The 26,939-nt window shown below is 43.7% G+C and overlaps 1 protein-coding gene across 5 annotated transcripts in view; it reads left to right on the forward strand.

The window, feature by feature from the left end:
- The window catches only part of SIPA1L1 (signal induced proliferation associated 1 like 1), a 280,267-nt gene that overhangs the window by 121,668 nt on the left and 131,660 nt on the right, over positions 1–26,939 (forward strand). For all 5 annotated transcript variants that reach the window (XM_075330226.1, XM_075330227.1, XM_075330229.1 and 2 more), the window contains exon 3: positions 227–2,017. In XM_075330226.1, the coding sequence (XP_075186341.1) occupies positions 532–2,017 (1,486 nt within the window). In that variant the 5' untranslated portion in view covers positions 227–531. The remainder of the gene's footprint in view (positions 1–226; positions 2,018–26,939) is intronic.

Genomic DNA, 26,939 nt, shown 5'->3' on the forward strand with positions numbered 1-26,939 from the left:
TCTTTTACGTTCTTATTTTATCTGGGATATGCAGTTCGGGGTTAGATTATCACGTGATGAGTCTTTTTTTACATCTTGTATATAAGGATGCATCCATAGATCTTCATGATTGCCCATAAAATAAATATACAGTATAGGCAATTACTTAGGTATTTTTATTTGGTTTTTTGTTAATAACCATGAACGTTTTTTATAGTTACGGTTAAATTTTTCTTTTGTGTTTCAGGTATATTTCTGGAAAAGCTTGGGATTGATTTCATGATGTTGCACAGACAATCTTGAATTGGATATCAAGAGAAACAAACAGAAAATGTCTTGCCGTCTCAGATTCTCCATGAATTAGTGACAAGTCATTACGCTTTCGCATTTTTTTTTTATTTTTATCATTAATATCTATTTATAACTTGGCAGATCTCATGAAACCAGTGTGTTCTCTGGAGTATTCTCTCCAGGAGAACCAAATCCTTTCGGAGACTAAAGATGGACACGTTTTCCTCTGGAATTTTCTAAAGTCGAGTGCTTCTTCAGATCATGACCAGTTTGAAAAGGTCCCAGACTGAAAGGTCCGTTGCAAGTGGGACTCAATCATCTGTACCAGATGGACCGCCAAAGGCTCGTTCTGATGATTTTTATATGAGACGTTTTAGGTCACAGAATGGTAGTTTAGGTTCTTCAGCTATGTCTCCAGTAGGACCACCTCGCAGCGAGAGCTCCCACCACATTTCCTCTACGCCTGGTGTACCTAAAATGGGTGTGAGAGCGCGTATTGCAGATTGGCCTCCGAGAAAAGAGAATGTAAAGGAACTAAGTAGAACTAGTCAGGATATGGAGACGGCCAGTTTAGAAACGATGTCCGTTAAGAGTAGTCCTAGTAGCCAAGTTAGTACGTCCAGTATGAATTCTAGTGACTCTGTTATGCTAAAAAGTATTCAGAATACCCTAAAGAATAAAACACGACAGGCAGAAAGTTTAGATTCAAGATTTCTGTCTCCTGAAGGTTACTCCAGCGGAAGTTCCCCTAGAAAAGTTCACCGCAGAATAAGGCAACGGAGTAACAGTGATATTACAATTAGTGAGTTTGATATGGATAATTTTGAAGAGTGTATGTCACCAACTTTTAAAACTGGTCCATCGCTCCATAGAGAATATGGTAGCACCTCCTCGATAGACAAACAGGGGACATCAAGTGACAGCTTCTTCGATATAATAAAGGGATATAGAAATGAGAAGGCTGATCATCGCGGACATGGACCGTCAAAGTTGAGTGAACTATTACTGAGCAGTGGCAGCAGAGGTTCTGGATTCTCCTTGGATGTTATAGATGGTCAAAGAGATGGGCATAGGGCTTTCAAAGACAGGGACAAGCCACTAAAGAGACGCTCCAAATCGGAGACTGGAGATTCTTCCATTTTCCGTAAGCTTCGAAATGCGAAAGTGGAAGGAGAGCTTGGAAAAACTCTAGATATTGAAGACAATCGTTCTGATGACAGCATTAAGGCGTGGACTTGCCCAAAGTGTGTTGCTCATTATGATGTCCAGAGCGTCTTGTTTGATTTGAATGAAGTTGTTATCAACCGGCATAATGTTATCAAACGGCGAAACACCACCACGGGAGCTTCAGCTGCCGCGGCCGCTTCTCTGGCCACAGTACCATTGTCGCACTCCTCCAGCTTCAATTCTCCTACCGGTAGCACCGAAGACCTAAACTCAAAAGACGTTGACCAAGGGGATGACAAAAGCAATGATTTAGTAATGAGCTGTCCATATTTCCGTAACGAAATGGGAGGTGAAGGAGAAAAGAAAGTCAGTTTGTCCAAATCGAACTCCGGCTCTTTTTCTGGCTGTGAAAATTCTTCCTTTGAGTCGACAATGAGTTCCCACTGTGCAAATGCAGGATTGGCCGTCCTCGAGGTCCCCAAGGAGAATCTGGTTTTACATATCGACAGAGCTAAAAGATATATTGTTGAACACGTAGACCTTGGTGCCTACTATTTTCGAAAATATTTCTATCAAAAAGGTGAGCAAAGCGTAATTTTCTCCTTTATTTTTTAACTTGCATTTTTGTGCTCAACCATGTGTTAAATGAGTTTCTTCCAGCGTAGAACGCATTAATTAAGGCAGCCATAGTTTTCTCCAAAAGAATTTCAATCACTGAGAGGTGGAGAAGTTATCTATTGTGTTTCTTGTTCTAAATTTCCTTTTAATATTCTAATTGCATTCAAGGCTTTTTTTTAATTAATTTTGGTTGAAAAACGTACAAGGAACAGAGAGGCATTTACTTGTAATTAACTGCAAGGTTAGCCATAGACTTTGCACTTCAGTGCCACCGACTAAATCATCTCCTTAGTTTGTCCTTGCATGATTTCTGTAGATTTATGCACATGGAGAGATTGCCTCTGTGCAGCTGAATATTCCAAATTAATAGAATGTATTTTGGGTTATGTAATTTCTATCAGGTCTTGGATAAATTCCACTTTAGGTCTCCGGTTTTAGGAAATGTTGCTCGAAATGCTTCTCTTGGATAACGCCCTGTGATAACATAAAGCCTTTTATGTGTCTGGTGGTGTCCTATCCCCCCACCCCCACCCCCCACGACAGATTTTTCTTAAAGGATTTAGTCACTCAAGTCCCATTCATTGGAACTAACCATAGATGCCATAGATAAGCTCTCTACTAGATGCCATGGTTTGTCAGATCCTTCGATAACCTTCCCATGGTCATATGATCTCAGACTTCGTGTGATGTTAGGTCAAAATCTCATTTTCTGCATCTGGAAACTGTTGGGCGTGGGTTGCTGTTCGTGAGCGGGACTCCATTAACCAGTCACCAGAGCTACACTTCTTCATGTGCATGCTGCTGCAGACATGGCTCTTCCTCTCCCCGCGGGCGCTGGCTCTCCCCGCGGGCGCTGGCTCTCCCCGCGGGCGCTGGCTCTCCCTGCTGGCGCTGGCTCTCCCCGCTGGCGCTGGCCCTCCCCACCAGCCTTTTTTGACAAGAGACAAGTGCCATCCCAAGCTCCAGAAGGCTTAGAAACGCAGTGGATCAAGGTTTTCAGGTGTTTTTTTTTTTCGGAATCATCCACATTGTTCTAGTCAGTGGTTGTGGCCTTCAGGATACCTCGCTGACCCTCCACCATCCTAGGTCTGATGATATATGGAATAGGATGGATCACTTGATGCCATTCTTTAAATTAGGCTATGTTCACAGAGGGCATCTTTTGCTGCATTTTTGGTGTGCATTTCCTTCCCCCAGCAAAGTCGGAGATTTCTTTTCTGCTGTCTACACAGTGCATCTTTTTTTTTTTTTTTTTTTTTTTTTAAGCTGCATCTTGGCTGGGTTTTTCAAGATACACCCAAGATGCAGCATGTCAATTATTTTTGTGTTTTTGAGGGGAATAGATTTGATTTGAAAAACACTTTGGGCAAAATGCGGTAAAGACGCATTAAAAAATGCATGCGGTTTTTGATGCGTTTTTGCCGTGGGTGCATATTTTTTGGGGCCAAGAACGCTGCCTCTTTGTGGTTAGAAAATATGCAGTGTGTGAACATAGCCTTATAATGCCTAATATAATGTAGTTTTGCTCTTTGCTGTATAAGGAGAACATATAGAAAAAGCCGGTGACTCTTAACTTGCAGGGAAAAAAACACTAAGAACAAACTGAATCTCATTTGTATGGAAAAACGTTGGCCGGGTATTTATAGACGCGTCCTTGTTGCTATGCAGGGTTAGCAGCCGCATTTCCAGAATGGTGAAGTCACAGCTATAAATTGTGATTTGCTTTTAAAGCTATGCAAATGAATGGAAGCGATGACTACATATTTTTCGCTGCTGTAGTTATCTCCTGCCAGATGTTACCATGCAACCCCAGCTACTAAATAAATCTCCCCGAAACAGTGATGGGTGCAGACATTGTGGCTTTGTTGAGTAAAATAGCAAAAGTTGCTATTAAAATCCACCAATGGCAAATGTCAGATAAACCCGCTGATGTCAATGAATTTGGCCAAGTCTAAAGGCCGCTTTACACGCTACGATTTATCTGACGGGGTCACGGTTTTCGTGACGCACTTCCGTCATCGTTAGCGACGTCGTTGCGTGTGACACCTACGTACGTCTCCGAACGATCGCAAATAGGGTGAAAATCGTTGATCGTTGACACGTCGTTCAGTTTCAAAATATTGTTCGTCGTTTGGAACGCAGCAGACATATTGCTACGTTTGACACCCTGCCAACGACGAACAACATCCACACGGCCGCCTTGGTCAAACAATATATCGCTGAACGATGTAGCGTCGTTTGTGAGACGGGTACGTGTGACCGCTACAAAATGACCTATGAGCGATCTCGGGAACTCGTAACAACGATCTGGGCGTGTCACATCGCTAACGAGATCGCTAGCAATACCGTTGTGTGTAAAGTAGCCTAAATACGTATCGGGGCCCCCGACAGATGTCAGGGTTCAGGAGCATCCAGCCTGGCTGATTTTGGACCTCTGATTCTTTTTTGCTTCAGTAAGAGATGATCCATCATCTGATCTTTCCTGTGTATGGCAAAGATACGGTAGTTGTTGAACTGATCGGTATGCTGAAAGATAGCTAAGGTGTACGAAGGGACTTAGGTCCGTGTTTCTCCATGAACCCTTGCACATAACATTACTTCTAAAGGCAAGATTTTCAAAATACCAAAGAGACTTTCCAGATCTCCTGCTCGGTCTTAAAACCTTTTGCACATCTGGAAAGTGACGCAGAGTTGCTATTATACACACGTGCACATGTGGAGTACAACATAAAATATGGTCTAGCTTAAAACTACTACACCGGACCCACCCATTTCTTCTACAGACTAGAGGTCTCAGCTACAGAGTCCCTAAATGCCCCTGCACAGACTGAAACAACCCTAACTGGATGACTCAGATGCAGGGTGGATTGATTTAAATCACGCCGATTTAAATCATGATTTAAATCACGATTTAAATCAAAAGATTTTTTTCTATTTAAATCGGATCGATTTAAATCATGATTTTAATCATGATTTAAATCACTGATTTAAATCAAAAGGTTTTTTTTTTAATATAAATCACGATTAAAATGAGAAGTGAGAGCAGTGTGCATGTGCGCCCATAGTTACACGGACGAAACTAGGGGCAACGATCTAACGCCAGGGTGAGGGGGGGACCCCAAAGTAAGTAAAAATCTTTTTTGTTTTACTATATGGCAATAGGTAGGTGTTTAAAAGCAGCATGTCTTAATTGTATAAACTATTAATAGCCTCCACATTTTGTTCATACTGCCCCTTTAATTCCACACTTCTAGCTTGGTTTCAGTTTTGGTTTAGTTTCTTTTTCCCTGCATTCAGTTGACATGCCCAAACTTGTTGGATAGTCAGCAGTACTTGGCTCAGGCTGTAGTAACATCAGCAGTGCTTGGCTCAGGCTGTAGTAACAATCAAACTTCATAAGTGATCTGTGTGAGCCTGCCATGGCAGCAGGTCGTAAGAGAGACCCTATTTGGGTTCATTTTGTTGAGATGCCAGCAGCAGATCTTGGAAAGAAAGGTGCAAGAGCAAAGTGCAAATACTGTCAAAAGGATATCCAAGGACTTGTTTGCCGTTTGAAATCACATTATGAAAACTGCAACCAGAAGGGAAATGAAGATGTTGATAGTGATACAACTAATGTCAATGAACCCCCACAGCTTCTTATGCACCAGGAGCCTAGTACTAGTGGTAAGTCTGGCAATTAATTTACAACCTATTTTTTTAACAGACATTTTACTGGGATGGTTAAAGTCTATGAAAAGAAAAATTTCTAGCACTGGTAGTTCTGGAGTATAGAATTTAAATTTATGTTAAGGCAATATTTCACAGAAAATTAACGCTAAAGGACATGTGCACCTTTATTTTTTTAAGGTGCACATGTCCCCCCCCCCCCCCGCAGCGCTCTTACCTCTGATCCCCGCAGCGCTGAGATCCGTGGCTTCGTTTTGACCGTCCGCCTCCCGTCCTCCGGTTGCGGCCTACTCGCAGTGATCCAGCGGCGTGACGTCAGCGGGCCGCACGCTCCATTGAAATGAATAGAGGCGCGCTCGCGGACGGGCAGAACGAAGCCACGGATCCCCGCAGTGCTGACATCGGAGGTAAGAGAGCTGCGGGGGGAGGACATGTGCACACTGTGACTGGCTGCACCTTAAAAAATAAAAGGTGCACATGTCCTTTAAGTAAAAATAAAGTGTGTATACGCTTATTTTTTTTTATTGTAGGCTGCAATTCACTTTTGAAGTCTGCCAAATTGACCATTTTAAAAAAAAAACATTTTTAAAACTTTTGTGACATAATTTTTTTCAGTTGCTGAGGCTCTGATATTAGTTACCAGTATTACAGCAACCTCACCGGAAAACTTGAGTAGCATAACTTTTGAGACAGCCCTTATAGGACGAGGACCATTACATTGTTCAAAAAGTTTGTTTCAATATTTTCGTTATATTTCTTCAAATACGCAGTCGATTTATATTTTTAATTTCTGTGCTTTCAGGGTCAAATATGGCTTGTGCTGCACGTGACAATCAATATCTGGGTACAACTTCAACAAAGCAGCCCAAAAAAAAACTTTGCGTGCAACAAAGTTTAGAAAAATTCATCTTAAAGACTACGACGAGCCAGAAAGAACATTTTGATGAATTAATTGCTAAATTCATATTTGCAACCAATTCTTCTTTCCGACTAGTTGAGCACCCATTGTTTGTACAAATGATCGAAGGAATTAGACCAGGCTACAAACCACCAAGTAGATTTGATATCTCAGGAAAACATCTTCAGGCTGTATACGACATAGAAAGAGCGGCTTGTACAAAATATTTGAAAGACAAGGTTGTTAACATGAGCTTGGATGGTTGGAGCAACATCCACAACGACCCCATAATTTGCACTTGTGTTACAACAGAAGATGGTGAAACTTACCTTACAGACACAATCGACACATCTGGAAATTCACATACTGCTGAATATTTACTTGAAATTGCTAAGAACTCAATTCACCAATGCTAAGAACAGTTTGGATGTAAAGTAAGGAGCTTAGTTACTGATAACGCAAGCAATGTGGCAAAAATGCGAGCGGAACTGGCACAGGATGACACAAATGTCATTACATACGGTTGTTCTGCCCATTTGTTGCATCTTTTGGCAAAAGACCTGCATATTTTGGGTGTCAAGGAACATGTTGTAGAAATTGTTAAATATTTCCGCAATAATCATTTTGCACATGCAACCTACAAGGAAATGGGAGGACTGAAGTTGGTTCTACCACAAGATGTTAGATGGAATACCTTGGCTGACTGCTTGGAACTGTTTATTAACAACTGGTCAAAATTACTGTCCATTTGCGAAACACATCGGGATAAAATTGATGCTAATATACGAAGCAAAGTATTAAATCTTGGTGTGAAGAGAAATGCCGAGGACCTTTTGGAAAGGTTAAAGCCAATATCGATTGCGTTGGATAAAATGCAGAAAGATACTGCAACCATAGCTGATGCCACAGAAGTTTGGAAAGATTTAGAAGGTTCTCTAGATCTCTTGAACCTCTCAAACAATGTAAAGGTTGCAATACAGCACCGCAAGGACCAAGCATTAAAAGAAGAACACTATTTAGCCAATATCTTGCATCCTATCTACAGAGGGAAAAAATTATCTGAGGCGGAAATCAACTCTGCAATGGAGTGGCTCGCCAATACTAACCATGACATTGTGGCAACTGTGCTGAAATTGAAGTGTGAATCTGCACCATTTCAAAAATACATGTTTGCAGATAACGTCGTTAATGAACTAAAACCACTGGACTGGTGGAAGTCGCAATCACTTGTTCTTCCAGCAAAGATAATAAATCTAGCTACTCAGCTACTGACTGCATCGGCTTCATCCGCAGGAGTAGAGAGATTGTTTTCTTCATTTGGTTTTGTGCACACAACAGTCCGAAACCGCTTAGGAACTGCTAAAGCAGGACAACTGGTTTTCCTATTAAAAGTCCTAAATAAACAGTAGGCTTAAAGGACTGATGTATTCACTGAAGATGTTTGCTTACTTCAAACGTTAGAGATAGGCTATTGTTAAAAAGTACTTACTCTCTGTAGTTCAATTCTGAGTGTTTAATAGTGCAAATAAAAATTATTAGGTTTCATAATCAACTGTTTTAATATTTTTATTTGTGTAAAACAATTAGATTTGCAAAAAGACAAAGTTTTGCTTGTGTACAACTTGATTAAAAAATCTGATTTAAATCAAATGATTTAAATCAAAAAAATCTGATTTAAATAAAAAAAATCTGATTTTTTTGATTTTTTTAAAAAAATCAAGATTTTTATCCACCCTGCTCAGATGACCACTCTGACCTTTGCTTCCTAAGGGGCTATGGAAGGTTCTACGTACCCGTAAAGAATTCAGGGGAACGTGCAGATAAAAAAATAAAGTAAACCAAAAGTAGTAATGTTCCAGGAGAAACAAAAGGCAGACAGGCTGTAGTTCCAAGCAGGGTCCACTTTAGAAATATCACCAGCGGGAAAGGGAAGCCTAGGGAAGCTTTACTCTCACCAGGTGATAAGGCAGACTGAATAACAGCATTGGAAACACTTGTTGGCAGAAAGGCAATGGACACAGAAACAGAGTGTTCAGAACCAGGACAGCAACCAAACCTGACTGTGGCTGAGTGGAGAGTGAAATGGACCACCGCACAGGGACGGCTGGATCACATCAGAGGCATGCCAACTGCTCAGTCATCAGATTTAGCCATGTGTTCACACCCATTCAAGGGAAGGTAGTGAAGCATGATTTTGAAAAAGGGGGGGTGGTCCTTGAAAGTATGACTATAAAAGTAAATGCTAATATCCAGCAGGATTTAAGAAGATAACACCACCATACACAATGTGTAATGGGAAGGGGGGCGCACATACTCAAAAAGACAGACATGCAATAAACAGGAGGAATAGAGTATATTGTGCAAAAAAATGATTTTATTCAACAACAAAGGGGACAATTAAAATACCAATAGTACAGAAAAAGAAAATAAAAAGACTTAGGTAAGGCTGAAAACACAGACCGTAAAATGCACGTATGCACAAATTCACATTAATGGGATATTGCACCTTTGCCCATCAAAAACATAATGCAGATTAGTAAAGGGCATGCACTAAAAAAATGTCCCGTAAAAAAGTGAAAAAATGGTGGAAAGCATAATGGTGGATCCTGAGAAAATTTACAGACATGAGCCACAAACCAGTTTAAGGGAGAAAAAAAATGTATTCCCATGGTACCTACCAGTGTATATGTGGCGCAATGGTTAAACAGGGACCAACCAGTCAGTGTCACAATTATCCTACAGCCAAACTCCCCTACGTACGTTTCACAGTGTTTGTAAACATGACAGCTTCATCAGGGGGAAGAGAGAGACCGAGGCCATGAATATAAAAGACCATCAGGATGGGATTCTAAACAGCACAGACTCGCGTCTGTTCATCTTACAGCCGACAGAAACCTGCTTATGACCTGGATATGTAGTTTACACGTTAAAGGAAATCTTTCTGCAAGTTATTTGTGTTTAGTGTGAGAGCAGCAAAATGTAGTTGTTGACACCCTGATACCTGGGATGTGTGACTTACTGGGCTGAGTGCTGTAGTTTCAATGCAATCATTATTTTATCAGCAGGAGATTATCACTATAGGACTAGGTTTTGTCATCCGTGTCAGTCAAGCTAATCTGTGTGACCCTTGCCCTTACCACTGATTAGCAGCTTGTTGACAATGTACAGTGCACACAGGCAGCTGCCAATCAGTGGTGTGGGCGGGGTTACACACAGCTCAGCAATTTGAGCAATAAAGATTCCAGCCAGATTACACCAAGCTGTCCAGTTAGTGAGGTTGCTGGAATCCGGGTCTCTGACATTTCAATATGCTGCTTACAGATTCCATAGCAAAAACCTGCTGCCAGATTCCCTTTAAAGTAGATAAGGTACCCTAATAATAAGTTTGGATCAAGGACAGCAGCTTGGAGGCTACTTAAGGGGAAGCCATCATCAGAGAATCACCTACTGTTTGAATCAGGTTTTTGTGTTTTACATGTATTTTTAAAAACTAAGTTGCACTTTTTTCATGTTATGATTTTTTGAAAAAAAAAAAAATAAAGTTAGTAATCTTGCAATATTCACACTGGCCACTAGGGCGTCTTTAGATGCCTACTTGCTGTCCTTTTGGAAACATTTTTTAGGAGGCTCCTTGGCATAGGCAGGATTACAATGACAGGTAACACCTCCATAGATGATACACCAATCACCATAGACGATGTCACAGCTGACCTGCTCCTCCTCCCGTCACAATGACCTTTGCACACGCTCATTAGACTCTTTAATACTAAAGATAGGGTCGGGATCTGACCACTGTGGCTATGTACATGTGTTATTTCCTGAAACAACAGGAAGTGAGAGTCTAAAAAAGCCCAATGGCCAGGGTGAAAACTGGAAGATTTCTGTTTTTTATTTTTAATGCAGATTGTGATATGGGAAATAATGACCCAAAATAAAAAAAAAAAAATACATTTAGCTCAAAAACCTGATTTAATCAGTAGGTCATTTTCTAATGATTGCGTCCCTTAAACATTATTCAATGTGCTTTTCACTTTTGAGCATAATTATTTAACCCCTTTGCGACACTGACCATTTTCATTTTTTCCTCCACTTCTTCCCAGGGCCATAACTTTTTTTTTTTCTGTCCACAGAGATATATGAGGGGGCTCGTTTTTTTTACTGGGCAAGATGAAAACAAAAACACAATTCTGACTTTTTTTTTTGGGAATTGTTTTTACGGTATACATTATATGAAAAAAATGGCCTCTCAATATGATTTTCCTCATCAGTATGATTACGGTGATATCAAACATATCCAGTTTTTTTTTTTTTTTTATTTTGTGGTAGAAGAAAAATCAAGTCTGCAAAAAAAAAAAAAAAAAAAAATTGGGCTTGTGTCGCCTTTTACCAAGCTTTCATTTTTTGATTGATGGAGCCGTGTGATGGCTTATTTTTTGAGAAATGAGACCATTTTTATTGATACCATTTTTGGATAAATATGACATTTTCATCGTTTCTTACAGCAATTTTTTTGTGGTATTGGAGGAACCCAAAAAATTTTGTTTTTTTATTCATTTTTTTTTAGTTGCATTGTTTTCCAATCATGTTAATTTTATATTTTGCTAGATCGGACCTTTCTGAACCTAGCAATACCACATATATGTACTTTTTTTATCTTTATTTATAATTGCGAAAAGGGGGTGATTTGAACTTTTATCTGGATTTTTGGTTTGGGTTTTTTTTTCATATTTTTCAAAACGTTTTTTTTTTTTTTTTTTTTTTTTTAACTTTTCACTGTTCTTAATAGACCTCCTAGGAGACTTGAAGCTCCAATGTCTGATCGCTTGTGTTATTTACAGCAATTTCTCTATATGCACAAAATCACTGTCTCCTTTCAAACCTGAGCACAGGCAAGTTTCAAAGGCGCGCTGCTATGACAAGTTCTGAGGGCTTCACCAGAACCCCTGCTGTCATAGCAACCCATCGGGGACCTGCGATCATATCACTAGTGCACCAAATGGCGCTTAGAATGGCGCGCCCCCATGCTGGCACACATTAAATCCCACTGTCAGTTTTCAATCGCAGTTAATCACAAGTCGAGCTCTACTTCACCCGCGATTGTTAGGGGCAGGTCCTGGCTGTAATACCCTGCCGAGTATGGGGCACGGTGGAAGGCCAGCCCCCCCATCCCGCTAGCCTTCTCCATATAGCCGCACCCCGGGAGCCCTCTCCCTACAGCCGCACCCCGGGAGCCCTCTCCCTACAGCCGCACCCCGGGAGCCCTCTTCCCTACAGCCGCACCCCGGGAGTCCTCTCCCTACAGCCGCACCCCGGGAGCCCTCTCCGTACAGCCGCACCCCCGGGAGCCCTCTCCGTACAGCCGCACCCCCGGGAGCCCTCTCCGTACAGCCGCACCCCCGGGAGCCCTCTCCGTACAGCCGCACCCCCGGGAGCCCTCTCCGTACAGCCGCACCCCCGGGAGCCCTCTCCGTACAGCCGCACCCCCGGGAGCCCTCTCCGTACAGCCGCACCCCCGGAGCTAGCTCCGTATATTTGCTGATGACTTGTGTCGTACATGTATGTTGGATGGCGTGAAGGGGTTAAAGAAATTTAACTGGATCACAATATTTCCTATAAATTGTTATATAGGGTATATGCTGCTAGAACATAAATATTATGGTAGTTTTAAAAAGTATGACTTTGTAATCCATGCCTTCCCGATAATGGTGCTCTGCAGAGCCCATCTGGATATAGCCGAGGTCGAGCATCTGCCCCTCTGCCCCATTCACTCTCTATGGCAGGGGTCACCAACTCCAGTCCTCAAGGGCCACCAACCGTGCATGTTTCCAGGATTTCCTTAGCATTGCATGGGTGTTGGAATCATCACCTGTGCAGGTGAGCAAATTATCATCTGTGCAATACTAAAGAAATCTTGAAAACATGCACTGTTGGTGGGCCTTGAGGACTGGAGTTGGGGACCTCTGCTCTATGGAACTGACTGAGATCTGTCCTCTGCTATCTCCAGAAGTCCAATAGACAAAGCCGCAATGGTGGCAGTTCAGAGCCCAGTTCTCCAGATTGGTGGCCAAAGCAATTGGACCTCCACCAGGCATCATAGGTGATGACGGTTGGTTTTGGGAAATCCCCTATAAGTAACCATTTTTTTGTTTAGCAAGGACATGAAGGGTTGAGAACTACAAGTCCCAGCTTACCCATGCCGGTGCCATGCAGGCGCTCCACTGCTTGTGGTTTTAAGTTGTTGTTAAATCATTTCTCACCCTTTATATGAACAGTTTCTGAGTTATGTATAAGTTGTAGATTTTTTTATTTACCTGTTTTGTTGGAGATCCCGACCGTTACCTACCGTGCCACATCTCAGGGGTCTCCCATCAGACGTCCTGTTGTATAATGCTAACATCATGGTTTTTGAGGTCTCAAGAACAACCACAGTGTGTAATAGAACCACAAATGAATATATTTATGAGCAGAGACTGATGGAGTGAGTATTACGTGGTGGTTCGGTACAAGTCTCTAGCAATGGATTTATGTGTTGCCATCAAGCCGAATGAATATCCAATGCCTGGCTTACCCTATTAATAAAATATGATGTTCTAAAGAGCTTTTCTCACTGCTAAATTGCAATATAGAAATCACTTTTGTTACTTTTTTTTAATGTCAACTTTCAGAAAATATCCCTTAGAAGCACATTAGCCGGCATCGGTGCGGTGGCTCTTTAGTGACGGGTGACTTTACTCCTGAAAGTAGCTTTATGGCTGTGTAGGTCCTAGAAGAACAATACATAAGAGACTAGTTTTGCAATGATCTACTGAGAAATCAAGCTGTGAGGATACATACAAATCAGACTGGGAATGCATTACGGGCGTGTCTGTGCATTGCCACGCCCCAATGCACTACCAGGCTACTTATTGCGGTACTAGGACTTAGCCATTCCATGAAATTAACTAGTAAAATCATCTTGATAGGTTCCCTTTAAGTATTGTTTGGCAGTGAATGTGACATCATATGAAAAGAAGATTCCAAAATATGTGGTGAAAGATTTAAAGTGTACTTGTAATTTTAAATATGCAAATCACCTCTTGAGTAAGAAAGATGTCTCTACCGCCACCTATTGGAAATAACGATCCTAAAAGTCAATATTGATCCTTTACCTTTTAAGAGAAGAAATCAAACCAGACACATGTTTCAGGGTGGTTTCCCCTCATCAGTGCAAAACAGGAGAACTGGTCTGGCAGGGTGAGAAGCCTCTGACGGAGATTCTAAGGGATGCAGTTTTTGTTTGTGGTGAATGCCAAGTCTGGATACGGAGAGTTTTCTGGCTTAAAAAAATGACCATCTCTTTTACTCCTCTCATCACTCAGCAGTGACCAGAAAATCACTGGGGCTTAGTAGGAGCCAGTAGGGATTCCGGAGTCATAAGGTCTTTCTATATATTTTCAAATGTCACCAGGTTCCGTTGTGAAATTGGCCATTTTTTAATGATTTCCTCCTGAATTCAAATCTGAGAATGAAGATTTTTTTTAGTTGTTTCAGGTTTCTTTGATATCAATGAGTTTTCCTTTTACTGCTACATATAATTAATGCATAAAAGTCTCAGTACTTTGGTACATTATTGTTTTTGCAAATATAAAGATGCAGAATATTTGATGTCAATTTTGTGATTTTTAGAGGAAACTTGGTAACAATGCAGATAACTAAAACCGGTCTAAACACTATTGCGAATTATAAACAGTTACAGAAATTGCCCTACAAAATGTTCTCATTCAGTGACGACTCTTTTTCGCTTCTTTCTTGTTCTCCTGCATCGGATGATCTTACAGTTGTCCAGCTGTAATCTGCAATCATTGATGGATTCCATTTTTCTTGATATCTTTTCTCCATAGCCACCATATCTTGGTGAAATCTCTCGCCGTACTTATCGCTCAATGCTCCGCAGAATGACTGGTCGATTTCCATAAAAGTGCTCGGTGCATCAGGGCGGGGCCAAATATTAAGTGCACCTTCCCACCTACGTGTTTACCCTCTGGCTCTACCCCTCTCCTCTTTGACAGCTCTGGCTTCATAGAGTCAGAACAGGGAGGAGATATGAGATATTTAAATGTTTGGCCCTGCCTTCATGCACTGAGCTCCTGCGCTTGGTTTGAACAGTCATTCCCTGCTGACTGAGTCCCTTTATAGCTTCATTGAAATACTCAGCTTTTACTCCAGACTAAAGCCCGCTTTACACACAGACACATCGCTAGCGATGTCGCTGGTGAAAGCACCCGCCCCCGTCGGTTATGCGTCACGGGCAAATCGCTGCCCGTGGCGCACATCATCGCTTACACCCGTCACACGGACTTACCTGCCTAGCGACGTCTCTGTGGCCGACGAACAGTCGCCTTTCTAAGGGGGGGGCGGTTCGTTCGGCGTCAGTAAGCGGCCGCCCAATAGAAGCAGAGGGGCGGAAATGAGCGGGCCGGAACATCCCGCCCACCTCTTTCCTTCCTCATTGCCGGCGGCCACAGGTAAGGTGAGGTTCCTCGTTCCTGCGGTGTCACACATAGCGATGTGTGCTGCCGCAGGAACGACGAACAACCTGCGTCAGCAACGATAATCTGGATAGGAACGACTGGTCAACGATCAACGATTTGGTAAGTAATTTTTATTAACGGTCGTTCCTGCGTTTCGCATGCAACGACGGCGCTAACGAGGCCGGATGTGCGTCACGAATTCCATGATCCCAACGACATCTCGTTAGCGATGTTGTTGCGTGTAAAGCCCGCTTTAGTTTTAGTCCACTGCTTGTACAAACCGGCAGCTAGAGGGGATGCCCGATGTCAGAGTAGACGGCAAAGTCTTCACGACGTCCTGTGCACAAGCATGAAATCACATAGGCTTTATTCACACTTATACTTTTTGTAATAGAAAAAAAGAACTTAGGCACACTGAGTGTATAAGACTTGGAAAATGTCTGGTGATTTTGTTAATAGCGCATTGATCAATAGCAGGTTAAGTCCGTGTCAGTTGGAGGGGATTGAGGTTTACGGTATTGATGTAAAAATAAACTAAAAGGCCGTTATTCGGCTTGCTGTTCAGCTAGAGGACATCAATGAGATGTTCTGCCTGTTGCCGCTTCGCCTTTTTCCTCCTTCACGATGCCTCCTCTGTGTCCTGCTGATGTTACACTGTATAGCTTACCTTTTATTCTATAATCCTGGAAATCTTACAGGGTTGTGACAGTTTCCAGTCCCGGCATTTCTTCTGCTGCTACCTGTCGATTTACTATGTACAGGCAATGACTGGATCAGATGCCATCCTGTGAGAAAACACTTTCATAATCTCGTCCGCACATTGTTTTATTAGAGAGGAAGAGGATTTGCTAGCACCACCTATTGGAATTTACAATCCTAAAAGTGACTCTTTAAAGAACCTTGGCACATGATTTAGGATAAAAGCCAAATCAGACACTGTATTTGCAGACACGTGTTCGGGGTGTTTGTCCTTCATCAGTGCAAAGCAAAGCCCAGTTCTATTCTTCACTCTGTAACTGCGCTGACCCTTAATATGACTGTGCGTCAGCCCTTATAAATATTGCAGGGCTCGTCCAATACTGAGCAGCTCATTCTTAATTGATCAACTCCTCCAAATGCCCCATTTCATATCAGAAATTTAGATATAATATATATGCGCACACACACATAAACAAATACACACATACATATATATTATAACATAAAAATGCAAGCTGGCCACTATGCCTGATATTAAACTCCTAATACCTGACCTTTTCAGCAGTCACATGGACTGTTAGACTGGCTTTAAGTCATTGATTTGTTTATTTTTTTAGAAGCCTATTCTGGGCATGCTGTGGACAGGCAAATGCTTTTATGAAGGAAGGGGGAGTAGGTGAGCTGGAACTCCTACCTATTGTGAATGCTAGATCCTGTGTTATATATAATATGTAGAGGTGTGTCCTGTCATTGTAATGGTGTCTGTGATGACAATGAGATGACTGTACAGATCACTGTTTACAGTATAGGAAGTATGAGTCTAGTATCCGACTTATGGGAGCATATCAGCTTGGCTGGTCCCATAATCGGTCCCCAGGATTTTTGCTACCTAATCTCTGAGAGTAACATAATGTAGTGGAACAAAACACCCTTATTCCAGGGATGTGTCACTTACTGGCCTGCTTCATGTAGTGTTCATAAAATCACTGTTTTATCAGCAGGAGATTATCACTAGCAGACTTCTTTGTCTGCTGCCATGTAGTCCAACCACGCCCCCACCACTGATTGGCAGCTTTCTGCCTATGCACAGTGTACACAGATTTTGCTTAATTTTTGTGAGTGAGTGTTCTGGGATATTACAAAAGTGGGCAGATTAAGGAATGTTATAGAAAAATAACTGTTCTTTTGCCTCTTAAGGCCTCCTACACATTGTACTAATGTTGGGTAAACTCTCCGATATTGACGGATTGAGCCGACATTTTATTGTTTTTGGTTGTCATCGTTGTGGGAGATGTCAGTCAATCATGTCCGTCTGATTTTGGACTGCGGATCACATTGTTCTCTCAGAAACAAGCTCTTGGCGGTTCTCTAGGAGAACACAGGCGCACTCATCCGAGAGAGTGCTCCTGTGTATGGAAGAGACGGCCAAGATGCCAGTCAGTGTAACTATCGTTCAGTCGACAGTCATTTAATGTGTGTCTAGTCTTACTCCCTCGGGGACTAGAGTAGGACGGCGCGCACAATTCATGGAGACCTGCAGCTCTTGTATCAGGAGCATCTGACTCCAGCACACCCCCTCATCATGAACAACGCCAGTCTTGATGAAACAGGCCCTATTTCTTTATTTTATAACATTCCCTACTATTTGTCTTCTTCTAAAAAAATCCTAGAAATTCTTTTTAACAAAATAAAAAGATAGATATATCACAAATGAACATGATGAACGTCAGCATGAACCTGATACTTGACCTTATTCGTCTTTCTTAGTTTATATATTTGAAATCTGAAATTAAGTTAATCCTCTAACAAGGCACTGAGTCTGTATCAGGTTCTGTATTAGGAGATAATTGGTTGCCATTTCAGTCAATCCCTGCAGATGACTCCTGTTTCATCCTTTTCATTTTGACTATCAGAGTGCAGGAGATAAGTGGTGACCCTCCTTGTTGGGCTTCTCACTGCCTGACCTGTCTGTCCACATTGGGCTGCTCCCTTCCTGACCTATTTGTCTACGTTGGGCTGCTCCCTGCCTGACCTATCCGCCGTCCTCATTGGGTTGCTCCCTGCCTGACCTGTCCATCCTCGATGGGTTGCTCATTGCTTGACCTGTCCGTCCTCGTTGGGTTCCTCACTGCCTGACCTGTCTGTCCTCATTGGGTTGCTCACTGTCTGACCTGTCCGTCCTTGTTTGGTTGCTCACTGCCTGACCTGTCCGTCCTCGTTGGGTTGCTCACTGCCTGACCTGTCCATCCTCATTGGGTTGCTCCCTGCCTGACCTGTCCGTCCTCATTGGGTTGCTCCCTGCCTGACCTGTCCGTCCTCATTGGGTTGCTCCCTGCCTCACCTGTCCATCCTCATTGGGTTGCTCCCTGCCTCACCTGTCCATCCTCATTGGGTTGCTTACTGCCTGACCTGTCCATCTTCGTTGGGTTGCTCATTGCCTGACCTGACCGTCCTCGTTGGGTTGCTCCCTGCCTGACCTGTCCGTCCTCATTGGGTTGCTCCCTGCCTGACCTGTCCGTCCTCATTGGGTTGCTCCCTGCCTCACCTGTCCATCCTCATTGGGTTGCTCCCTGCCTCACCTGTCCATCCTCATTGGGTTGCTTACTGCCTGACCTGTCCATCTTCGTTGGGTTGCTTACTGCCTGACCTGTCCATACTTGTTGGGTTGCTCATTGCCTTACCTGACCGTCCTCGTTGGGTTGCTCCCTGTCTGACCTGTCCATCCTTGTTGGGTTGCTCACTGCCTGACCTATCTGCTTTCGTTGGGTAGCTGACTGCCTGACCTGTTCATCCTCGTTGGGTAGCTGACTGTTTGACCTGTCTGTTTTCGTTGGGTAGCTGACTGCCTGAGCTGTTAATCCTCGTTGGGTGGCTCACTGCCTGAGCTGTTCATTCTCGTTGGGTTGCTCACTGCCTGAGCTGTTCATCCTCGTTGGGTAGCTGACTGCCTGAGCTGTTCATCCTCGTTGGGTACCTGACTGCCTGAGCTGTCAGTCCTCGTTGGGTTGCTCCCTGCCTGACCTGTGCAGTGCATTGAAGCAGATTATAATCCAATGACCTTAAGCACTCATTACCAATCAGTATTGGATCACACCTTGGCGTGGCTTCATATTGTGATTGCGGTGTAACTAACTGATTACTCATGTGAAACGATCAGATTAACGTATACCAACCCTCCTGGAAAGGAAACCGAGCACCAAGATTCATTTGATACAGATTTTTTACAATTTTTTTTTTTTTTTTTTAGTCCATTATTAAACTTTTTTTTTTTTTTTTCCCAAGCTGATGTTAACATTCAGAGGTATGCTTCTTACAGAAGCCACTCTGACCACGGGAAAGTGTTGTGGATATGCTCTATGATCTTGGTATGCTTGTTACAGAAGCCACTCTGACCACGGGAAAGTGTTGTGGATATGCTCTATGACCTGTGCAGCAGTCAATGTGCAGAGTGGAGGAGGTGAGCTGTGGCTATATCGCCCGTTATGAATGGTGGATCTTGTATTATCAGTATATAGAGGTGTTACCTTTCATTGTAATCCTGGTGTCATCAGATCTGTTCTGCTTTGTCAAATTAAGCAGAATAATGATAGTGGACCCATTATATGAACGACTCCAATGGCGTCCGATGGACCTTTCTTTTATGCTTCTAATGGGTCTGTTGGGTTTTCATCATGGTGTCTATATCATTTTATAGTCAAGACTGGGGCAGCATGCTATACTGCTTTTATTTAGACTTTTTGATGGAATCTGCCACGTGAACCGAATTTTAGAGAAAATGACCCAAAATTGACTTTTACGCTGCGTGCCCACAATCCGTTTTCACACCATGCTTCAGCTGCGTCCAAAACAGTACAGTACAAGCACAGTGGATGGATTTCTAGAAATCTCTTGCCCACGGTGTTTGTTTTTTCTGCAGCAAACACTGACTTGCAGAGCGCCTTTCTGAGCCGCCTCATGTCCATTCTTTGCTGCGGAGTCACAAGCGTCCTCCGCAGGGAGAACAGAAGAGAGAGACCACAACTGCCTGAGCCTGGATCGTGGGCACGAGCAGCTGCGGTCTCCTGCGGAGGAGACTCGCGGCCCCGCAGGTCATAACCCGCCACGTCCAAGACACAGCGGTCCTGATCCTGGGCACATACCCTTAGAGCCTAAGAAAAGGTAAGCAATAGAGTTGAGAAAAATGAAGGAATCTGGTCCAGCGGCCTTAGAGAAAATTGGCCAAAAGAGACTGAGTCAAAACAAGAAATTACAAAAAATGATTAATCTGTGAAGAGATCTGCCATTGTAAACCAATGTATGTATTGCCAATGCAAAGTTGAATATTTCATAATGGTTTTATTAACCGATAGAGTCTGCATGAAAATGAATAAATGTAAAAAAACCTCTATGGTTACAAAATTTATAATTTTTATTTCATCATATAAATATCACAAAACAATTACAACATTTTATTGCTGCTGGTACCCACAGATAAAATAACCCTACCCCATAAAACCATGCAAAAAATCAAACTGGTGCACTGAAAAATCAGATTATTGCCAAAATGTGGACTCCTGGGTTGAGAAAATTATATAATCAAACCCTAATCAAAAATTATCAGTGTAAAACTGTATACATGCATATGGGATAGTAGCTCAAAAAACATTAGTATAATAGGCATACAAGTCAAAAATACACATCAGATGACAACATATATGACATATATAAGTAACCCACAGCACTCAATATATTCAGTAGAATCAATATGCAAGCATCCAGAATAACAGGGCAAACAGTGAGGCCAGTAGAAGAAACAAGAGATACAAAGCAGGAGTCAGACCACACTGCCCAGCACCTCGACACACGTTTCGCACTCACTTCGTCAGGACATAATGTTTTTTGAGCTACTATCCCATATGCGTGTATACAGTTTTACACTGGTAATTTTTTATTAGGGTTTTTCATATATGTTAGCTCCCGTTTCATGATGCACTTGCATTTTATAAACTCTATTTATGGCCAGTTAGTGAGATCTATCAATTATTTCCTTGGATAGAATTCTATATATAATTTTCTCAACCCAGGAGTCCACATTTTGGCAATAATCTGATTTTTTTCAATATTCATATTGACCTTATTGCACAAGTTTGTTTTTTGCATTGTTTTATGGGGTAGGGTTCTTTTATCTGTGGATACCAGCACCAATACAATTTTTGCATTTTTTTTAGTAATATTTATATGATAAAATAAAAATTATACATTTTTTTAACCATAGAGGTTTTTTGACATTTATTCATTTTCATTCAGACTCTATTTATCGGTTAATATTTTTGATATGGTCAGAGTGTTGCTATATTTATGTCTAGCTAGCAATGGAGTTCTATTTCCTATTTTAGCTTAATTTCATAATGGTTCTCTGGTGCTCCACATCGGGAGGAGACTGATGCCAATGACGACGTGGGTCCTACTAATCAGTAGAGGTGCCCATGATGCCGGCAGGTAGCAGGAAGTTTGCATGGCTCCTGCCCGGCTGTCGCGGAGTACTAATGTAGCCACTGGGCCAGGTTTAACGCAATTCTCGTTACCAATTTTAAAGAACTCGATAACCCCTTTGGACCTATCAACACCTTGCAATGTGGACGCGGAAGTGTTAATAAGAGCCCAAGCTGCTTTTTCCCTAAACACGTCTCCATCCCCAACCTTCTTTAGTCTCATTATTTCATATATGTTATTCTTTATTTCCAAGTAGGTGGATCTAAAATTAGGACATCGTGCTGATATCAGTCAGATTAGAGAACAAGGAAATGCAGCGGCTTGTGAATAGCATTGTCCACAGGCTCTTATACAAAGAAATAATATATCCCATCTTAAAGGCTCCAGATATAGTCACTAGTCAGGGCAATAACACCCGGCTTCACCCCCCTGAAGCAGGGCAAATGGGCATGATTTTAGGCAGTTGTATCATGCGTTACCTGTCCTCAAGATGACTTGATTTTTTAACCTCTCCACCTTATAGCACACTGGTTGGTCTTCCCTACGGAGACTTCAAATACAGAAATATAGGGCATTGGTGGAAGTTTGGGGTCAGAAATCTTCTGATAAGTTGCCGTTAAATTCCTTTATTTCATTATATTTTTGACTAAATGATCAGATGGTCATAGACACGTGTGAGATCAGAGAGGTGTCTCCTGACCCTTAAGGGGGCACTCAAGAGACTGCTTACTTCTGCGTTCGGAGGAGAGTGACACTTAAAGGAGTTGTCCGACATGAACTCCACATTTTTTTGTAAGCTAATAATCTGTGCTGTATTGTCATATAAATCACCCCTACATTGCTTTTTTTTTTATTTTTCTAACTTTTGTTCCTTTTGAGTTATCCCTTTATTCTCTGCACACACTTTGTTTACATGCAGCTCAACCAAACATGGCTTGCCTGACTGCCGAACTTCACAGTCAGAGCTTGCACCGCCCGGCCTCACTGTCCAGCCCCACCCCCTGCTCGGCCATTGGCTGTCACTACTTTGCTCAGCACTTACCTCTCATCGATGCAGCAAAGATGGGCACATTACTACATTATATGTGCGGTGGATGTGAGGGGATTGTGTTGCACAGATGAGATATCCCTGCTCTGTATTTCCAATCATTGGTAGTACAGAGCAGTGATCCTGCTTCGCTCATCTGTGACTGCACAATCACCTCACATCCACCGCACATATGTAGTAATGTGCCCATCCCTGTCCCCATACTATAGTAATGTAATGTGCCCATCCTTCTGCCCATCTTATAGTATTGTGCCCCATCTTATAGTAATGTGCCCCATCCTTCTGCCCATCCTGTAGTAATGGCCCCTTTCCTGCTCCTCTTGTAGCAGTGCTCTGTCCTGTAGAATTGCCCCCTTGTCTGCCAGTCTTCAAACATGCAAAAAAAACCAAACACAAATCCTCCTCACCTGTCCTGGTGTCTTGTCTGCCTCTTGCGGCCGCAGCCCCCTCCTTGCTGATCGCTGCCTGTGCAGGGGCTGTGCAGTCAGCGCTGTATATCAGATGACTGATGTCTAGGCACTGTGCAGGGACGCTTCTGAATGTAGCTTCTCCACTGATTAGCTGCTGCCTCTGATTGGCCGGCGGCTGATCATCGCTGTATACGGAGGCTCTGCAGGGCGCCCTGGAATCTGGCATCTGATATAAAGCGCTGACTGCACGGGCTCCCAGCACAGACCGCGTTCAGCAAGGGGGTCAATTTGCCTGAGCGCTGCCAGCAGCATGGGTGCTGCATGCAGCGTACAGACAGCTAGACCCCAGCACTATGGAATGTGTGGGAGGGTGCAGGGAAGGGGGGGGAAGCCACGCACTGTACACCTGGCCAGCAGGGCAGGTACATGACGTCGACTGTGCTGCCCATCTACAAGGCAGGCACATAAGCTCCTGCACTTGTCGTCGTGACATCACAAAAAGCAGCAAAATCACGGCAGGAGCAGTCACATGACCGCTCTGAGCCGGGGGAGAGGGGCTGACAGCAGAGCAAGTAGGTAGCCACTATCTACTTAAAATGTAGCCCTATAGTGTAATAAGAAGAAAAAGTCAAAATAAGCCGGATAACCCCTTTAATGATCTTGCTTCTCCAAGCACCGGTATCTGCATGTATTGTGCACGTGGATCATCAAGTGGATTGGACACATGCACCATACCTGCCGATTGTGCCGGACCAGAATACTGCGACTCATTTTGCTCAGCTATATTGATTGCCTTTTAGGCCAGGCCATTAAAGGGAACCAATTACCAGGATTTTGCTATACAACCTAAATCCAGTGCTATACTGGCACTATCAGGCTGATTCTATACAACCTTTAGTTGTCAGCTAAGATGTATAGGTTTTGAAACACAAGCAAGTAAAGTTTGTAAAATGAGCAGCTTTTTGAGTGGCAGCAGCTGCCAATCAGCTGATAGCTGGGGTGGGTTTTCATAGTGATTTTCGCCCCCCTGCCTGTTGTTCCTCCCCCTATCTATTTATGCTAATTCTATTATAGAATAGTTTTACTAAGTGCTACAAGGACCTGTGCTGATGTCATACCAATGTGACCAGGAGCAGGACCTCAGCCAACATAGCTGCTACCAGGAAGCAACATTATTTTTCTGTTCGCTGCTGGCCCCACCCCTTCTGGTCACATGGGTATGACATCAGCACAGGTCCTTCTAGTCACTTAGTAAAACTACTCTGTAATAGAATTAGCATAAATAACAGAGGGGGGGGACAACAGGCAGGGGTTCGGGAATCATTATGAATACCCACCTCAGCTATCTGCTGATCGGCACCTGCTGCCATTCAGAAAGCTGCTCATTTTACAAACCTTACTTGCTTGTGTTTCAAAACCTATACATCCTAGCTATCTATACAACTGATGACACAGGATCCACCATTCACACTACTAGGAGATGTTATTACCTCTAACTGTGCTCCTTTTTCCTTCACAATAACCTTTGCACCTGCACTTTAGATGCTTCAATACAAAACACTGGACAAAAGTCTGTTCATTGTGGTTATGTACATGTGTTGTTTCCTGCAACCCAGTGGCCAGTGTGAGAATTGCAGGATTTCTAAGTTTTATTTTCCATTCAGATTGTAATATGTAAAAAAAACCAAACCTGACAATAATAAGTAAAACAAAACCTGATAGAAACTAAGGTTAAAAAAAGAAAAAAAAACTTACAAAGGGCTAAAAGGGGACAAATCCACTTAGAATATTGCCGTAGGGACTAGAATAGTGCGTATGATTCCTGTGGCCTCATGTTCCTATTTTACCATATGGGGAAAATTAAATTAACCTTAAAAATTCAATAGATTCCTCTATTGTGTAAGATGTCACATCTATTGGTTTTTTAATTTGCTCCTAGTGGAAAAATGTTATTTTTTTATGTATTGTATAGAAAGAACTGCAGTCACTACAGGAGCCAGTGCTACTTGGATCTGCCATCATTTTTCTTATCCATCCTCATATCTATAAATCAAAGTGTTAAACTGTATATCATAACGAAGGTATAATTGTAGTTTTATTGTAATTACAGTGTCTTGTGAATCGTGTTCAACTCTTCTCAGAACCAAAAAAACAAAAAATAATCATCTATATACCCCTAATAAAGAATTTAATGCTTTTTCCATGTGGTTTAGGTACTTAGAGCATGTTGGCTCATGTTGGAAGTGGACGCTTGCGCTGAATACGTCATAGCCACTAAGATCAAACTTTTAGTTAATGAGATGACCTATAAAGTATTAATAAAACAGTCGGTGTGACATTTAATTTGGTTTGTTAGCCGGAGGCTACTTGCTGGAGTTTTGCCCTTTGTTGTAAATGCATCTATGCAGAAAAAGGGCAGCTGGCCCGTGCCTGCAAAAACCTGTTCTGTTAAATTGACTATTCTTTGATTAGATTCATTCACCTTTTTAACGCTTTTCACACGTTGCAAAATAATGTTCCTGCTTTTGCAACAGGTGAAAAATATTTTTTTTTATTATATATATTATTAATTTTTATACCATATTGCTTACATAGCACAGAAGAAAGTGCAACCTGCCTACTCGTGCCCATTATGTACTGTCAGTTTTGCGAACAATTTATATAATAATCATTATATACCTTATTTATATAGCACCAACTTATTCCACAGCACTTGACAATTAAGCAGTGACATCTACAAGCAATAAAAACAAAACAAACATAGTTCAACAGTTGCAGGAGGAGTGAGGGCCTTACTCAAAAGCTTACAATTTATAAGTCTCTCCCTCTCCTCCCTCCCTCTCCTCCTCCCTCCCTCTCCTCCTCCTCCCTCTCCTCCTCCCCCCTCTCCTCCCTCTCCCCCGTCCCTCTCTCTCTCTCCCCCCGTCCCTCTCTCTCTCTCCCCCCGTCCCTCTCTCTCTCTCCCCCGTCCCTCTCTCTCTCTCCCCCCGTCCCTCTCTCTTCCCCCGTCCCTCTCTCTCCCCCGTCCCTCTCTCTCCCCCCGTCCCTCTCTCTCTCTCCCCCCGTCCCTCTCTCTCTCCCCCCGTCCCTCTCTCTCTCTCCCCCCCGTCCCTCTCTCTCTCTCCCCCCCGTCCCTCTCTCTCTCCCCCCTGTCCCTCTCTCTCTCTCCCCCCGTCCCTCTCTCTCTCTCCCCCGTCCCTCTCTCTCTCCCCCCGTCCCTCTCTCTCTCCCCCCGTCCCTCTCTCTCTCTCCCCCCCGTCCCTCTCTCTCTCTCCCCCCCGTCCCTCTCTTTCTCTCTCCCCCCGTCCCTCTCTCTCTCTCTCCCCCCGTCCCTCTCTCTCTCTCCCCCCGTCCCTCTCTCTCTCCCCCCCGTCCCTCTCTCTCTCTCCCCCCCGTCCCTCTCTCTCTCTCCCCCCCGTCCCTCTCTCTCTCTCCCCCCCGTCCTCTCTCTCTCTCTCTCCCCCCGTCCCTCTCTCTCTCTCCCCCCGTCCCTCTCTCCCCCCGTCCCTCTCTCTCCCCCCGTCCCTCTCTCTCTCTCTCCCCCGTCCCTCTCTCTCTCTCCCCCCGTCCCTCTCTCTCCCCCCGTCCCTCTCTCTCTCTCTCCCCCCGTCCCTCTCTCTCCCCCCGTCCCTCTCTCTCTCCCCCCGTCCCTCTCTCTCCCTCCCCCCGTCCCTCTCTCTCTCCCCCCGTCCCTCTCTCTCTCTCCCCCCGTCCCTCTCTCTCTCCCCCCGTCTCTCTCTCCCCCCGTCTCTCTCTCCCCCCGTCTCTCTCTCCCCCCGTCCCTCTCTCTCTCCCCCCCCGTCCCTCTCTCTCTCTCCCCCCGTCCCTCTCTCTCTCTCCCCCCGTCCCTCTCTCTCTCTCCCCCCGTCCCTCTCTCTCTCCCCCCGTCCCTCTCTCTCTCTCCCCCCCCGTCCCTCTCTCTCTCTCCCCCCGTCCCTCTCTCTCTCTCCCCCGTCCCTCTCTCTCTCTCCCCAGTCCCTCTCTCTCTCTCCCCCCGTCCCTCTCTCTCTCTCTCTCCCCCCGTCCCTCTCTCTCCCCCCGTCCCTCTCTCTCTCTCTCCCCGTCCCTCTCTCTCTCTCTCCCCCGTCCCTCTCTCTCTCTCCCCCCGTCCCTCTCTCTCTCTCCCCCCGTCCCTCTCTCTCTCTCCCCCGTCCCTCTCTCTCTCTCCCCCGTCTCTC

The sequence above is a fragment of the Anomaloglossus baeobatrachus genome, chromosome 12 (genome assembly GCF_048569485.1).
Source record: "Anomaloglossus baeobatrachus isolate aAnoBae1 chromosome 12, aAnoBae1.hap1, whole genome shotgun sequence".
Taxonomy (NCBI): domain Eukaryota; kingdom Metazoa; phylum Chordata; class Amphibia; order Anura; family Aromobatidae; genus Anomaloglossus; species Anomaloglossus baeobatrachus.